This window comes from Rhynchophorus ferrugineus, unplaced genomic scaffold (assembly GCF_030347505.1).
Source record: "Rhynchophorus ferrugineus isolate W39M unplaced genomic scaffold, kcgeb_rfMv2 rfM9, whole genome shotgun sequence".
NCBI lineage: Eukaryota > Metazoa > Arthropoda > Insecta > Coleoptera > Curculionidae > Rhynchophorus > Rhynchophorus ferrugineus.
The window spans coordinates 15,529,223-15,546,244 of NW_027472588.1; the positions used below are offsets into that span (position 1 = coordinate 15,529,223).

A 17,022-nucleotide genomic window follows, 5' to 3' on the forward strand; every position below is an offset into this window, starting at 1 on the left:
GGACGCACATACTCGATATTGAGAAATGGGGAAATATAACATTTCTAGAGAGTGAGTTGCTCAGTCTAGTGTTACTATAATTTTTATACCTTTTTTGTATTTGTGTTTGTATTTTGGACTTGTGTAAAGATCTGGAGTATATTGTGGTTACCAGCCACAATATACTTGACCATTCATATCTCCATCGACACACTGGTGGAAAAATCATGCACCGGATATCTTGAAAATAATATAAGTTGTTTCAATAAACAGCATTCTAACTATTAAGCTAACCACCAGATTGTCATTCAATATCATGATACGTGTAATTTGACACGGCTAGTATTGAGGTGTTGGAGAAAAAACTATATTGTAAATAAAATACAGATTATTTTCTCTCTTCTTGGCGTAAATTAATACTCAAAGACGAGTTGTTTATTTAATTTAATAATATAAAAATATATACATTTAAAGATGTTATATCGGTACGTTATGGTGAAAAGTATTATGAATTAGATGGAACTGACTTATAAAATCATATGCTCGGATTTGGATAATTGTGAATCATTGGTTCCAACTGATTATTATACGCGCGATGCAAATTGTACTGTTCTTGCTTTGGTCTCTTGTCATTTTACTGCTTCTGGTCTTGGTTCAATTCTTGTACCAATTCCTTCTTTATAACTATCGTTGATCAACTCTTTCTTGTATTCGTTACATTTGCTTGCAAATTATCTTATCAATTCTATATTCACTACATCTTCTAAATTCTCTTATCAATTCTGATCCTTGTTGTCGATTCATCGTGTTTTATCGCCGAAGCTCCTCCCTCGGATTCTTGGTGGTGATGGATCTGGCTGTTCCAAGAAACCCTCTTCTGTGCCCCGACTCGTTCAGAATATCGGGGTGGCAAAGAGTCTTCCAAGAAGAGTTAAGGGAAGGAGAGACAAAAAAAGAGGTAGGAACTTTTCATGAAGTCTCACATCTTCACCGATAGAACGTGTGTTCCGGACTCTACGATTTCGGATCTTCTTGATATTTATGGTTATAGGCGTCATAAGGCATACTTTCTGACACTTTTCATATAACAGCATCGGTACTTGAAACCCCATTACCCGAAACACTCAACAACGAGCCGATGGGATAACCTTTTTGCTAGGCACGTGGGTTCTGTTTATCACACGGTGCCCTTTTTTATATTAAATAATCTAAAAAATGACACCATGTTTGCACTTCTGCGTAGATTTGGTAATAATGCTAGTTTTGACTATCTATGACCTAAATGAGTATCTAAAAAATTAGGATGGGAGCTAGATCAGACATAAAGGTCAATTGAAAAGTCTCCGATCTGACACATAGATGGCGCTACTAGAATTAAATCCATATGTTTTTTAGCTCTAACCCTAAAAAAATGCGTGTATAAATTTGACATGTGTTGGATTATTAGTTTGTGAATTACAGCATTTTGAGTGAAGCAACTTTTTTTATTGTGAAAAAATGGATAAAAACGAATTTCGCGTGTTGATAAAATATTACTTTTTGAAGGGAAAAAATACGGTTAAGCAAAAACTTGGCTTGATGCCGAGTTTCCGGATACTGCCCCAGGAAAATCAACCATCAAGGATTGGTATGTTATTGGTTGATTGGTTGTTAATTCGGATAGTGTTTGAAGATGGTCAAGCGTAATAAATCCGAGTTTTTGCTCAATGTTCAATCGAGAGTCATCCGAGTGTACTGCATACGATGAACTCGCTCCAAAGCGTGGGAAAACGCAACAGTCGGCTGGCAAATAATTTTAATTGTCTAACTTGAAAAAGGAAGGATCATCATCAGCGATTATTACATAGCGTTATTGGACCGTGTCACAAGTCAGTGAAAATGATGGCAAAAATCCATGAATTGGGCTTCGAATTGCTTCCTCATCCACCGCATTCTCCACATCTGGCCCCCAGCGACCATTTCTCCCCAGCTGGGGAGAAACTGAGGCCTATTTTGAAGCAAAGGACAAATCGTACTACAAAAAATGGTATCGAAAAGTTGGAGGGTCGCTATAATCAGCGTATCAAAAAATTATGTTTCACTATGGTAGGCCGGGGACTTTTCAATTGACCTGTTTACCATGAGAAGACTACAAGATTGGTAGATTAACTCGAGAGAATGTTTCAACTTCATAACGTGGACGATGTTAAATCATTACCCTGGATCATTGGGCAGGACATTCTGTTTGTCATTCTAAGTGAAGTTAAAAAGAAATATATAAAAAATAATATTGTCGCAAAAATGTTCCGGGTTTTGACCTTATTACTGGGAAAACATTAAAGGAACCATGAAGAAAGGCATTAATTAAGATTATCAATCTAATAAACAGTTCATTCAGATTACAATATGTACTACAACTGTGGAAGGTGGCTGAAGTAATTATGATTGCTAAACCAGTAAAGCTACCTCAGTCCAAGAAAATAACAAGGATAAATCATCCGAAAAATTACAAACAGTTTTTGCTGAAATACAATGCTCGACAGAAAAATGGCGTATCAAAATGAATCAAAATAAATTAGTGCCTATTGGTTTCACGAATAAAAGAATCAAGTACAAGCCATATAAAAAACGTTGTTAAATTCAGGTGAAAGTAACACGTTAAGAAAAAATGTAAAAAACTCCTGAAGCTGAAGTACAAAAATATACTGGTTATTGGATAGATATTCAGCACTGTTAGTGTATAATAAGATTTTCTTTACAAACAGGTCTTGAAACCAGGGCGGACTTATGATGTTCAACTCTGTCGTGGGATCAGCTAACGCAATAGAAATATATAAATATTCCAAAACAAGGTACTGCGAGCACGACTTGAAAGCAGGAACTATCGATAATGTTATAAAGGACTATGCCTAAAGACATGAACAGTATAATGATGGCTTACATTAAAGAAAACCACTTAATTTAGTTCAGTAAAGTTACTAGTAAAACTCAATGCACATTAAAAATAGTAATAGTCAATTCAAAACAGCAGTGTACCCACGTGATCTGTCAAAACGTCGCAATGTTGCCGCAGGACCTTTGAGTTTTAGTTTGACTTTGACATATAATAAAATTCTAATCTAAATAAAATAATAAAACAAAAATTTTATGTATTATAATTTATTATAACATTACAATACATCTAATGCATATGTTATGGAAGAACTTAAAACTAATTAATTATACAGCCACAATAATTTATAGTTTAGAGTTGTTTTATTACTATATTTACATTGAACTTTTTTTCACACTAATGTAGTGGTATCCTCCAAAAGCCTAATCCACCTAATTAACAATTATATCGATTAGCATATTTTACTTTCATTAGAGAGCATATTTACCTTTTATGCTTAGTTCTTGTTTTCTTTGATGCAATGTTTCCTTGTAGTCATTTTGATATTATTATATTTCTCCCTAGTTTGTTCTGTTACTACCTGTAAACGTCTTTTTTGATTAAACTATATTTAATCACTGCATTATCTTTAATGCATTGGCCATATCTGCAAAACAGTTACTATTATTTCTCTCCTCATACATTTTAACCAAATCTCCATGTATGTTCTGAACAATAACACAAATGCACTTCTTTCACACTCGATAATACAATTTCTTACATTTAAAGTATATTAATTCTATACTGACCTTTAGTTGTTTCCTCTTTCATCACCCTATCTTCCTAATTGTCAGCATTGAATCATAAATCAACATTCATAAAGTTTTATTCAATCACTGTCACTTTCAGAGACACTAATCAAGTGAACAACTAAGCTGTTTTTTCCAATCCATCAAAAACTTACCCAAGATTCTACCATTTGTCAATTATTTTCGACAATGCCTCTTTCCATAAATCCAGACAGTTCTAATCCTGAATATCTAATATGTTTGAATATCCCCCTCCACGTGAATGTCTATTGTAATAATTCTTTGCAATACCCCATATCAACTCAATTCGATTAAACATGCAGTGATATGAAGGAAGACATAACACTCTGTGGTCATAATGTTCAGCAATCTGATCCACCATGTATCTTTTCTTAGATTTATTTCTAAAAAAGTAAATTGCATAAAATGCAATTAAATATTTATTTTATATTTACTGAGTAACAATTTGAAATAGTTCAATCTTAAGATGTTTTCTTCAAAACTTACTTTATGTACTTTAAACCATTCCTTAATTGCAGTCTTTGTTGATGTACTTGTTGGGGTATTCTTCACCAGTGTACATAACAATAACTGATGGTTCCTCCAAGTTCTTTAAAAGCTGTTTTTCAAACTACCGCAAAAACAAATTATGAACACCCTTGAACTTAGAGGAAAACACTAATTCAGCACCAGGATTAAAACCATTCCTGTTTTCAGCATGAAGAACTATACGTCTGTAATGAATTATGAATAACTGTTATGACAAAAAAAAACCTTATCGATAGTTATTCCAACGTTTACCTTTTTCCATCAACCTTTATTGTCTTTACACTCTATATATTATTACCTTACCATGAGTGACCCAATGTACCATTCTGATATATTCATGTCTCATCTACATACACACATTGATATAATAATTCTTCCTTGATTTTCTTATATTTCTAAAATTTGTTTTATTTTAAAAGGAATGTCTGGAAGTTCCATTAAACCCCTTCGTGGGATATCTTTACAGCACTTAAATCCTATATTACTCAACAGTGTACGAAGGGATATTCTACATCCCTGGAATAGCTGCATATCTTTTATGGATATTTTTCAGACTAACAATTTTTGCTGAAATAATTGCATTAAGTTATATTTCCATTGAAAAAATTACTTACTGTTTTTATACATTTTGTATATTTGACCTCTGATACAGCTAACATGATGCTGAACTTGATTCGCCACCTGTTTCCCATAAAGTCAGTAAGTATTGGTAAATTTAAGGTTATTTTTTAAACTTTTTTGAGATATTTTAGTGACCGTGCTCGTACTAATATTCAGTGCAGCTGCAACGCGCAAAAATATTTACAATAAAACCCGTGGCGATTTGAAATTTATTAAAACAAAGCCTTAAAACAACGTTTGCCGGTTTACAATCCGTAATTATATTTTGAAGAACCTCACTGACATTTGAAACAAACGGACAACTTTTGCAGGCTCATTCGGTTTCGAACTTGTCAAACAGCATTCTATCTCTTTTTAAGTGGAATAAAATGAGTAAAACTAATTTACAACTTTTGACAGGCACATATTGTTTTGAATAGACTATATGTAGATATTAATCGCAAAGTATCTATCATAAAATAAGTTTTTTTTATAATTTTAACGCCGTAGCAAAGTGAGATAAAAAATAGCTTATTAGTGTTAGTTTATTAGATTGCTATAATAAATAATTAAAAAATGCACAAAAGCAACACTTAACTATAGTATGATTAAAAAACTTGAATGTATCAGGATAAACAGGATGTACATATAAATATTTTTAGCATATCTTGATCCCACAAACTACTTCTGTTCTGCCCATTTGATAAAAGGATACATTTCCTACTCTAGGAAATGATGGTTTACCAACATGATGAGTTATATTGCGGTTTTCTAGGCTATATAAATAAGTTTTTTTATTTGATGTGTTTTTTACTCTAATAACACTGTTTAAGATGAAAGCTGGCTTACTGTTATTAGTAAATGTTCTTTTATTTATTTTAGATATATCAGCGAATAAATATGTGTTTTCTAATCAGAAAGTAACATTCCACGAAGCATATTTGAGATGTCGACAGTATGGACTGGACCCAGCTGAAATCTTGTCAGAAGAGGATCAAAAAGAGGTAGAAGAGGCTTTGCAGCTTCATAACGAGAGTAAGTGTAGTGACGTCTTGCAGATATTATGTTTATACAAATATATATGTAACAAATTATATTAATATATTTATTCATTCTGGAAAGCCAAATCATTGTAGCATTTATATCTGTTGTCTTTTTATTGGTGGATTCTTTCGCATAGGTCACTCACACTACTCGCTACATGTTCAAGTGCATAGGGTTTAAATTTAGTTATACAAGAAAAAATAAATAAATAAAATAAAAACACTTTGTACCAGTGGTGTAATATACTTGATATCTATTATATTATGTTCCGTACACAATTTGCGACCTTAATACCGACCCAAATATTCTTCTTTTTTTCTCTGCCAGACGGCATTTTCTGAAGTATCACTGATGCCTTCGTCTCAGGTTCTCTTAGGTCTTTCTCTTGCTTTTTTTCTTCCCTGTCATTTCTTCCAAGATTCTCTTAACTCTCATGTCGCTTCTGTATGCTGTAAATGGTCCCATACTCTAAGTTGTCTCTTTTCTATATACTCTCCTAATGGTTAAATAGAGAGATTTTTCAGGTTTCTGTGTTTTCAACCTGTCTATCTTTTTCACTCTTCTAAGATATTTCGGCTGCTTGGATTTTGTTTTCATCTTTTTTTTTATAGTACCCATGTTTCACAGTCAAATTAGTCTCTATATCGTTTTTCTTTTACTACAATCAGTTTCTGTTCCCCCACTTGTTCTATCATAACTCTTGATTGCAAAGTACTTACAATCCCGCACTTGTCTTAACTACATCATGTTGAGATTTACAGCAACTAGCAGGCTTTCCAAATCTTTGAATACTAGTTATATTTATACAAGTGTTGTACATTTTAATAATTTTTATTATTTATCTTAAGCTAAATATAACCAGTCAATTTAAAAGTCCACGGCCTACCATAATAAAAAATAGTTTTTTGGCAAAATTAGTTTTTTTTATTCAACATAATTCCCTTCAAGGGTGATATACTGATTATAGCGACCCTCCCAATTTTCGATAACATTTTTGTAGTACGATTTGTCCTTTGCTTCAAAATAGGTTCCAGTTTCGGCGATCACCTCTTCATTCAACGAAAATTTCTTCCCAGCGAACATTCCTTTGAAATCTGAAATATTCGTGAATAATATGATGTACACATTAAGTTGAGATCTTTAGAGCATCTGATATTTCATTCAATTTCAATTTACGGTCTTTTAAAATAATTTTTTGGATTTTTTAAATGTTTTCGTCAGTAACTACTTCTTTTGGGCGTTCTCTGCCTTCACCGTTTTCGGTGCTCATTTCATCACGTCTAAACTTATCATACCAATCCACTCAAACACATGTTTTTAATTCTAGTAGCGTCCCATCTATGTGTCAAGCTGGGGACTTTTTAATTGACCTGTTATGTATCTTGTTTCTCATGGTTTGCTATGATTTGTTCATACATTTTCATAGGTGTGTATATTTATTTATTACACATCTTCTGTGCTCTCACTTTCCGTTTTTATTGGTTGCTATTTTTTGTCGTATGTTGACTCCTGGGTACAAAACATGTTCTTATTTCAATGTATCCCGACGCACACGCAAGTTATTGATATCCAAAGCATCGTAAGATCCTAGATATAAATCAACGGTGAAAGTTAGCTCGGATGTGATGATAATGGTTACATTTGAATTAGAATGCTTTTCTGTTAAATTAATTTGTTTATTTAATTATGAGGCCTACACATTAATTTTAAAGGATTAACAACACCTAGTGTTACTCTATATTAAAGCGCTTCGGGTACATTTTTAACAAACTTCATATTGAAGTCTCGCTGACAGAAAATGTGAATCAATACTTATCAGTATATCATTCCGTTGAAGCTTGAACAACAATGTTTTCATTGCGTCCGCATTTGCACTAAGCAAATCTGAATAAAAGAAATTAAGAAAAAAGCGCCTAAAAGTTTTCGAATGCTGTGTTTAAGCTTACGGCAACCATGCTCCAACCATTTTAAGATGTATATACTAGTTTCGACGTTTTAAAAGTGGTGATTTCTGACACCTAAGATAAAGAGCGTTTTGGATTGGCAAAAAAATGTAAGACGAGAATTTGAAGGCAATTACTAGATGAAAAATAGCGCAAAAAAATATGCAGAATTGTGAGGAGTAACACAAGAAATCATTTATTTGCATGAATTGAAACTAAGATACATTGAAAGTAGTTTGGTCATGTATGAAATGCCGCATCAACAGTAAAATCGTAGGTTTTTTACATCGTATTGTTACTGGTGTTGAAAAGTGGATCCATTATGATAATATAAGGTTTGGCATGAAGGCCTTGTTCATAAACTACATAAAATGCTACCAAAAAAACTTACCGAACTATTAAAATCATACAGTACAACCAGAATGTTTAGAGTCAAACAAGAAGAAGCTTACTCTACAATAAAAGAAGCTAAAGCAGGTGTACCACAAGGAAGTGTACTGGGACCAATGTTTTATCTACTTTACACTTGTGATATACCATAAAGGGAAAATATCAAGATGGCTATATTTGTTGATGATACTGCGATTATAGCTGTCGGAGAAAATAGTGAAGAAGCCTCACGAAAATTACAACAGGCAAGTGACAATATAAATAATTGGACACAAACTTGAAAAATAATAATTAGTGAAAGTAAATCTGTATATGTGTAGTTTACCTATAAACAGACCGTACAAGCACCAATAACATTAAATAATACTATCATTCCATATAGCAACAACGCTAAATATCTCGGAATGAATCTCGATGCAAAACTTCGCTTGAAATATAGGAAAATGTACTGGCTAATTAATCAGTACATAATAAATTGCTATTATATAAGCAAATATTGAAACCTATATGGACATACGGAGTTGAATTATGGGGATGTCCTGCAAAGAGTAACATAAATAAAATACAAATTTTTCAGAACAAAGTCCTGAGAGGTATTGTTGGTGCACTCAAATACTATAGGACTGATTACCTATATCAAGACCTTCAGATACCCACAGTCAGTCAAGAAATCAAAAGAATTACAAGGGAGCATGAGGAAAGACTCCATTCTCATACGAATATTGAAATATTGCAACTATTGAATACCACCAGAACAGAGACAGACTCAAAAGAATCAAACCATCTGATCTTGTGTAGTGTTGTGTCGTGAGGTGCATATATTAAAAAATTCAGTATTCAGTATAAACATTATTTCTCCAGAGACTGAGATAGAGCCGATGGGTCCTCCTAGTTATATATCTAGATTTAAGTTATCATAAAGACAAATTGTAGGTTAGACGGAAACGACTAGTAACAATATATTAATTAAATAATAAAAAAAATTATGATAATCTAAAGCGAAAAAAATCATGAGAATCACTTAGTTATGCATCAATATTAATGGGAAAGCCGAATATCAATTTGATTGCAAGCTAATGTTCTGTATTTGGACTGATCAGTTTGTGTGGTATACTATGAGTTTTATGGCTATTATAATCTATACTTAATCTACTATTATAATCGCATTGCGGGAAAAACCGCCCTAACACTAGCGAAGGCACAACAATGTTATTCTTCAACATCACAACGCTGGGTCACATGTAACAAACCCAGTGAAATCATACTTGGAATCATTACAATTTGAAGTTCCGCCCAACTCGCCGTATTCTCCAGACTTTGCTCCTTTTGTTACTATTTGGTCTGATATTTGATGTTTGAGCAGTACTTCACCTCTTACGAATATACCAAAAAGTAGATAGACTCGTGGAGAGTCTCAAAAATATATCAGTCTTTCAAAATGGAGAATCCGTAAACTGCCTGAAAGATGGGAAAAAGTAGCAGCTATGGACTATACTTTGAATAAAATACATTATATAAATTTTCCGCAATAATTTATTGGCCTAATATTAAATTGTGCTTTTAAATATTTTAAGGGCTTTTTAAGTTCATATATTGTACTACTACTGCATACTATACACATTACAAAGGTGGGATTAGCAAGTTGTAGTGTATTAGGATTTGCTAAAACCAAATGAAACTTACTGCAGATGTCTACCGATGTCAGTTGAATAATTTGAATGGCATAATATTGTGAAAATGACGCGTAATAGTTTAAATAATTAATTCAATTGTTGTTTTAAAAAGCTTAATTTTTTTAATGTTTTTTAAAGATCCATTTAATTATATTTGCAGTTGATACACTTGGCGGTTTTTGGATATTTGCAACCAACCTAGCCGATAAAACCAATTACTATTGGCTGAATTCAAATGTACCCTTGTTTTACTCGGCATTTGCGCCAAATGAACCCAATAATGTCGCTAATAAGGAAAACTGTTTGGAAATATATCAGAGGAATACCGGCTTATACTTATGGAATGATTTTCCTTGTGACATCAAGCTCCGATTTTTATGTCAACGCAAGAAACAGTAGGTTAAAATATTTGAATACAAAATATAATTATTTAATTGTTTCTTAAAATTTTAGAACCAAAGCCTGTGATGATAACAACATGCCTTTAATATAGTATTCGCTTTTTAAACATATTCTTGTAGTGTCTAATTACGAGTGATCGCTTTGTAGTCGAAATTCGGTCACAATTTATTATAAGTTAATTATGTTTCTCTCATAATATAGTATAAAGGGAATAATTTGAAAATGATATGTTACCAAAACTTGGTTTTAGATAACTTGTTTAATTAATATGTATATTAAAACAATAATGAACACAATTAGGTAAGCTATTTTTTACAATTTCGAAACGTATATTATAGGAATGTATTTATAATCATTAATTGTACTATTAATTTATCAAGACCTCTAAAAGTCTAAAAAGTCTTAAAGTAAATAATCAAAATAATTAATACAAGGTTCAAATAATAAAATGTTAAATAGTCACTTATTGCATCGCTACATTGCAACACCTTAATATTTATCAATGTTTTAAAAGTTACTGTTAATATTTTAATTTCTTCTGTTTGTCGTATCTGTTTAATCTATGCAAATTATGTTTTTATATTCATTTTAACTACTGCATATACTACTACTGTATATATACACATATATACATATATATATATATATATATATATATATATATATATATATATATATCTATAGTCTGTTCAAAGTTATTTTGTATTTACGTTATCTAGATGTGTGTAAATGTGTGTAGATGTGTTAGAAATAAGATAATTGAACCAAAATGTTGTCAAATATAATTTTTTTTAACATTATGGTTCATCAGAAAACTGCAGTTAATTATACTGCCATAATTGTTTATAGGTTAGAGTTATAATCTTTTATCACTATTGTTTTCAAGAATTTTGCATACGTCTGACAAACCGACGACTTTGACAGGCTCATTCGTTTACTTGTTCGAACTAATCAAACAGCGTTGTGTCTCTTTTTTACTAGAATAAAATGAGATGGAACATACTGTCTGATTCCAAAAACGTATTTACAAATTGCGACAGGCAAAATATTAAACATCTTGATGACGTATGTATAAAAAATCTTTGAATATAACCTATTCAAAGTTACTTTTTACATACATCATCTAATTTTTTGACGTCAAAACGTTAGTTTAGTTTGGCTTTGACATACAACAAAATTCTAATTAATTTGTGCTCTTTACAAAAAATTAAAAATAAAACTTTACGAGGTCATATTATTCTTAATCGTTTGTTATTCAAACTTGTCAGAACTCTGCATTAGTTCCAACAATACAGCAATAACCGAAAGTAACTCAAAAACTTAATATGTATATGTATTAATATGTTAATATATATATATATATATATATATATACACACATACATGTTCTGCATATCAGTGCAGAGTTGAGAAGCAGAATCAGAGACGCAGATTGTAATGTCGAAGGAAAACTGGATGAATTCTTCACATTCTGTCAGAAAATCGACCTTTTAGATTGTGCAATTCTAAACCAACAGCTTAGAAAGTGATCTGAAAAATAAGAGACTAATATTGTTCGAGCCCAGAACAGCTGTGACCAACAACTAGCTGTGGTGAAATTTAGTGAAGAAGTCCTGAGATGATGATGACTGGTGAAAGTCTTAATGAATAACTGTTGCATTTATTATGAACTATACACGTGTAAGTACAAAGAGGTTTGGCTATAAAAGAGACTAACTATAACTAGACTAACCTCGTTCTTTTGACATGGTTAAATACGTGATTTGTGTCGATACAAGAGCCAGTGTAGAAAAGAGGGAGAAGAGTTAGTAGAGAGCGCTGTAATTTGTATCGAGTCTGTATAAAAGACCAGGGTTCTAAATAAAGTTTCTCTTTTGTTCCAAGGCCATAAGTGGTGTTATTAATTCCGTCCCGTCCCGAATCATAATTGATTTGTAACAAGGTTTTCCTTAGTACCCCAATTTTTCTCAATAAATACCTTTTGTTTATCAAGACGGCGGGATCTTCATCCTGCCTCGGTGGCTTTAACACGAGTATGCGCCGTAGCGTTCATACAATTTTATATTTCAAGGCAACTACTCTAACATTTATTTATGCAACCATATGTACATGCGCCGTTACCATATGGTGTTATATTACCACCTATATAGGTGCATTCACACAATTGTGTAACACTTTTTAAAATAAAAGGTATATGATATGACTGACCTAGTCTAAATTTTATAAGTATCAACTGGCTTTAATAAAATACCCTCCAAGTTAACTGTTTATTTAAATACTTGCCAAGATTACTATCCTTTACCTTTGTTTTGTTGGCAGTAGATATTTGCTAATAAAATTATCTTTCCAGATACTGCGATTTTTCTTTGAATAAATATCGGTTTATTGGTTTGGTTTTGTTTTAATCAATATTTATTTTATTGAATTACATAAATATTTGAAGGATATTGTGGCTAACATTAACAACCTGTATAGCATATAAATTACAAAAATCAAAAACAGGAAGAGGTTTTCTTTTGCTCATATTATGTGGTATGCAGACACTATCTTTTATTGATATAATTTTCTAGTATAAATATTTCTTTATTAGAATATATTATTCCGACCAAATTTCTATTATTACATATATCTGAAATGAGATTTGAATTATTGTTACTTGCACACTTCATTCCCCATTTATTGGCTGATGAAGATAGGATATCCACGATATCCACTAAATACGTGGTGTCTAATCAGAAAATCACGTTTTTTGAAGCGTACACAAGATGTCGTCAATATGGCTTGGACCCAGCAGAAGTGTTGTCAGAGGCTGATGAAAGGGAGTTAGAAGAAGCACTAAAGCCATTTAATGAGAGTGAGTACACATTATATTCACTTAGAAAAACTGTTCTTCCTTAATTTTTGTGAACGTCTACTTACAGTACAAATTTTCTTCTTATTGGTTTTTAATCAATTTCGCGCGGATTCTGCTTTGTTTGGAAGATGGTTGAAATTGGGCATGGCCATAAAATTGAAATTTTACAAGTATGTTTTATTTCTACCGCTAATAGATAAAGTATCTCAAAAGCTGCTATTGAAAGACTAACACCTTCCCAAATAATTAGGTGCATATAAACACAGACGCCATTGAAAAAGTCTACGATGACAAAGCAATCTGCTCAGGTATATTCCCAGATATAGCCCAAGGCATCGAAATGGTTTGACATGTGGGAGTTGTCCACAACGTAAATAAATGTTTACAAAACAGCCGAACTGAACTGATTTCTTAAACTCTTATACCTCCACTAGAATGTTTAGACTAAAACAAGAGGTCTATTTTACAATAAAAGAAGCCAAAGTTGAGTTAAAAGGTTATCCTGTACAGTGATAATGTCTAGTACCTTGGTGCAATATTCCGTTGGAAGAAGCATATTACAAAGAAAATAAGGTCACTGGATTTGAACTATAAAAAATGTATTGGGTAATTGGAAGATATATGTATTCCAGTTGTGAGAATATTCTTCGAAAAGTATAAATAAAATATAAATCTTTCAGAACTGTTCTAGATATTGTAGATGAACCCATATATTATATGCATTATTACTCACAGTTGTAGTATACTAAAACCATTTAATGAGACTGAGTACACAATATATATTTACTTAGAGAAACTGTTCTTCCTTAATTTTTGTGAACGTAGATTTTCTTCTTATTGGTTTTTAATCAATTTCGGGCAGATTCTGCTTTGTTTGGAAGATGGTTGAAATTGGGCATGGCCATAAAATTGAAATTTTATAGGTCTGTTTTATTTCTACCGCTAATAGATAAAGTATCTCAAAAGCTGCTATTGAAAGACTAACACCTTCCCATCAGTTTGGCTTTATGAACAAACATTCAACAAATAATTAGGTGCATATAAACACAGACACCATTGAAAAAGTCTACGATGACAAAACAATCTGCTCAGCTATATTCCTAGATATAGCCCAAGGCATCGAAATGGTTTGGCATTTGGGAGCTATCCACAACGTAAATAAATGTTATCAAAACAGCCGAACTGAACTGATTTCTTAAACTCTTACACCTCCACCAGAATATTTAGATTGAAACAAGAGGAAGTTTATTTTACAATAAAAGAAATTAAAGCAGGTGTATTTGCGTATTGGCGATTGTTCACATATTTATCGAAAATATTACCATGGCTATATTTGCTGATAATACTGCGGTATTTGTAGTAAATAAATAAGTTTCAGGAGTGTTTGGAGTAAATAAGTAAGTGCACTAAGACTTGGAGAATAACCGTTAAACGAAGCAAATCGTTGCTTATTGAATATACTTCTAATCAAACTACACCTACAGCAATAACATACATGATTAACACATATTATCCTGTACAGTAATAATGTTTAGTACCTTGGGGTCGACCTTGGTGCAATATTCCGTTGGAAGAAGCATATTACAAAGAAAATAAAATTCACTGGATTTAAACTATAAAAATGTATTGGTTAATTGGAAGATATATGGATTCCAGTTGTGAGAATATTCCGCGAAAAGTATAAATAAAATATAAATCTTTCAGAACTATTCTAGATATTGTAGATGAACCCATATATTATATGGATTATTACTCATAGTTGTAGTGAAATGAAGTGAATTAAAAAAAACAAACAATAATGTTTAGTAATACATAAACATTATGATAGATTTTACTAAATGTTTGCCAATGTTTTTAAAAAACAAATTATAGGTTAGTCGGTAACAATTAGTAATAATGTATTATTAAAAAAAGTTTCTGTTTGGTATACTTTATAAAGATCTATTTTGTTGGTATGAGTTTTTTAGATTATGTTTTTTTTAATTCTTCATTTTTTTTCACTTTTTCCTCCTTCAAAACAAGACATAATCAGAAGGCAATATGTTTGGTGATTATGCTGAGTGTTGCAGCATTTCCTATCCAAAGCAGCTGAAATGAACTGATTTCTTAAAATTTTACATCTCCACCAGAATGTTTAGACTGGAACAAGAGGAAGTCTATTTTACAATAAAATAAGTTAAAGCGGGTGTACCTGTTTATTGGTGGCTGTTCACATATTTATGGAAAATATTACCATGGCTATATTTGCTTTTGCAGGCAACAGCAAAGAAGCAACTGTCAGAATAGCGTATTAAAGTTGTCGAGTAAATAAGTAAGTGGACTAAAACTTGGAGAATAACCGTTAAACGAAGCAAATCGCTGCATATTCAATATACTTCTAATCAAGCTACACATACAATAATAACATACATGATTAACACATATCAACCTGTACAGTAATAATGTCTAGTACCTTGGGGTCGACCTTGGTGCAATATTCCGTTGGAAGAAGCATACTACAAAGAAAATAAAGTCACTGCATTTGAACTATAAAAATGTACTGATTAATTAGATATATGGATTCCAGTTGTCATAATATTCCGCGTATAAATAAAATATAAATATTTCAGAACAATTCTAGATATCGTAGATGAACCCATTTATTATATGGTTTATTGCTCATAGTTGTAGTGAAATGAAGTGTATATAATGAAAAAAAAAACAACAATAATGTTTAGTAATACATGAACATTATGATTATTGAGTTCTATTAGATGTCAAGGTTTTTAAAAAACAACGTATAGGTTAATCGGCAACAATTAGTAATAATGTGTAATTAAAAAAAGTTTCTGTTTTATATACTTTATAAAGATCTATTTTCTAGGTATGAGTTTTTTTTCTATATTATATGTTAAAATTATATTTTAAAATTATTCAGTTTCTTTATTGACAACTTGAGATCTGACAAACGTTAACAATTTTCATAGATTTTGTTTATTATTTATTTTATTTATTATTTACTTTATTATTTTAATTAATTAATTTATAGCTGGACCATATGAGGGCTTCTGGATATTTGCAACAGATTTAGGAGATAAGGCGAACTACTACTGGCTACATTCAAATTTGCCTCTATTTTACTCATTATTTTCGGATGGCGAACCTAACAATGTAGCAACAGAAAATTGTTTAGAGGTATTCCAAAAGAGTTCCGGCATTTTCAGCTGGAACGATTGTCCTTGCGATTTGAAGTTACGGTTTGTATGCCAACGCAAGCAAAAGTAAGAAAAAATGTTTTAAATTTCTTCTTATTTTTATACAATTCTTTAAATTTACAGAGTTGCAAGTTCCTGTGGTGAGAATGTTCTCATAACAAGTAATACCTTCAGTAATTGTTAGTTAATCATTTATTATAAGTAAACTGTAAACCTTTAAATGTTTAATAGGTAATTAAAGTATATAATTCAATATCAATGCGTTTTAATATCCTTGCATGTATTCTGATCATTTTCTCACTAAAAAAAGGCATGCATTATGAAATATTAAGATGGTTTTCATTATTTTCTATGTTCTGATCTATTTCTAAATTTTTTTCATCCTTCTGAACAATATATAATCAGAAGGCAATAGGTATGGTGATTATGATGAGTGTTGAAGCATTTCCTATCCGAGCTGCAACAATATCTTTTTCAATATTCTATCAAAGTGTGGCTGGGAGTTGTCATGCAAGAAGATAACTTAGCCTTACTCAGTATTGCTGGTCTTCAAATGACGTCGGTAAACATATCTAATAACAATTTCGTTCATTTTTAATAGCCTATGATAGACTACAACTTGCTAATCCCACCATATACACAGCGATACTTTTGGTTTCAATGACTTAAAAGTGATAATATTGGGATGCAATTACATAGGGGGTCCTAATTGGCCAGAAAGGTTCGATGATAAT

The 17,022-nt window shown here is 31.6% G+C and overlaps 2 protein-coding genes and 3 long non-coding RNA genes across 5 annotated transcripts; 2 read left to right on the plus strand and 3 right to left on the minus strand.

The window, feature by feature from the left end:
• Positions 1–3,101: 3,101 nt before the first annotated feature.
• On the minus strand, positions 3,102–3,479 carry LOC143202099 (uncharacterized). The gene is made up of 2 exons (XR_013007079.1): positions 3,339–3,479; positions 3,102–3,282 (listed from the first exon to the last, which is right to left on the minus strand). It is a non-coding gene; the product is annotated as an uncharacterized LOC143202099 (long non-coding RNA).
• Positions 3,480–4,146: 667 nt separating this feature from the next.
• Positions 4,147–4,579, minus strand: LOC143202100 (uncharacterized). Its single transcript, XR_013007080.1, has 2 exons — positions 4,441–4,579; positions 4,147–4,373 (listed from the first exon to the last, which is right to left on the minus strand). It is a non-coding gene; the product is annotated as an uncharacterized LOC143202100 (long non-coding RNA).
• Positions 4,580–5,520: 941 nt separating this feature from the next.
• LOC143202096 (C-type lectin mosGCTL-7) lies at positions 5,521–12,131 on the plus strand. Its single transcript, XM_076413374.1, has 3 exons — positions 5,521–5,823; positions 9,999–10,233; positions 10,292–12,131. The coding sequence occupies exons 1-3, from the start codon at positions 5,622–5,624 to the stop codon at positions 10,329–10,331; spliced, it is 477 nt and encodes a 158-aa protein (XP_076269489.1). The 5' UTR covers positions 5,521–5,621; the 3' UTR covers positions 10,332–12,131.
• Positions 12,132–12,772: 641 nt separating this feature from the next.
• On the plus strand, positions 12,773–16,543 carry LOC143202095 (C-type lectin mosGCTL-7). The gene is made up of 3 exons (XM_076413373.1): positions 12,773–13,094; positions 16,123–16,354; positions 16,412–16,543. The coding sequence occupies exons 1-3, from the start codon at positions 12,875–12,877 to the stop codon at positions 16,470–16,472; spliced, it is 513 nt and encodes a 170-aa protein (XP_076269488.1). The 5' UTR covers positions 12,773–12,874; the 3' UTR covers positions 16,473–16,543.
• Positions 13,001–13,976, minus strand: LOC143202101 (uncharacterized). Its single transcript, XR_013007081.1, has 2 exons — positions 13,882–13,976; positions 13,001–13,114 (listed from the first exon to the last, which is right to left on the minus strand). It is a non-coding gene; the product is annotated as an uncharacterized LOC143202101 (long non-coding RNA).
• Positions 16,544–17,022: the final 479 nt, after the last annotated feature.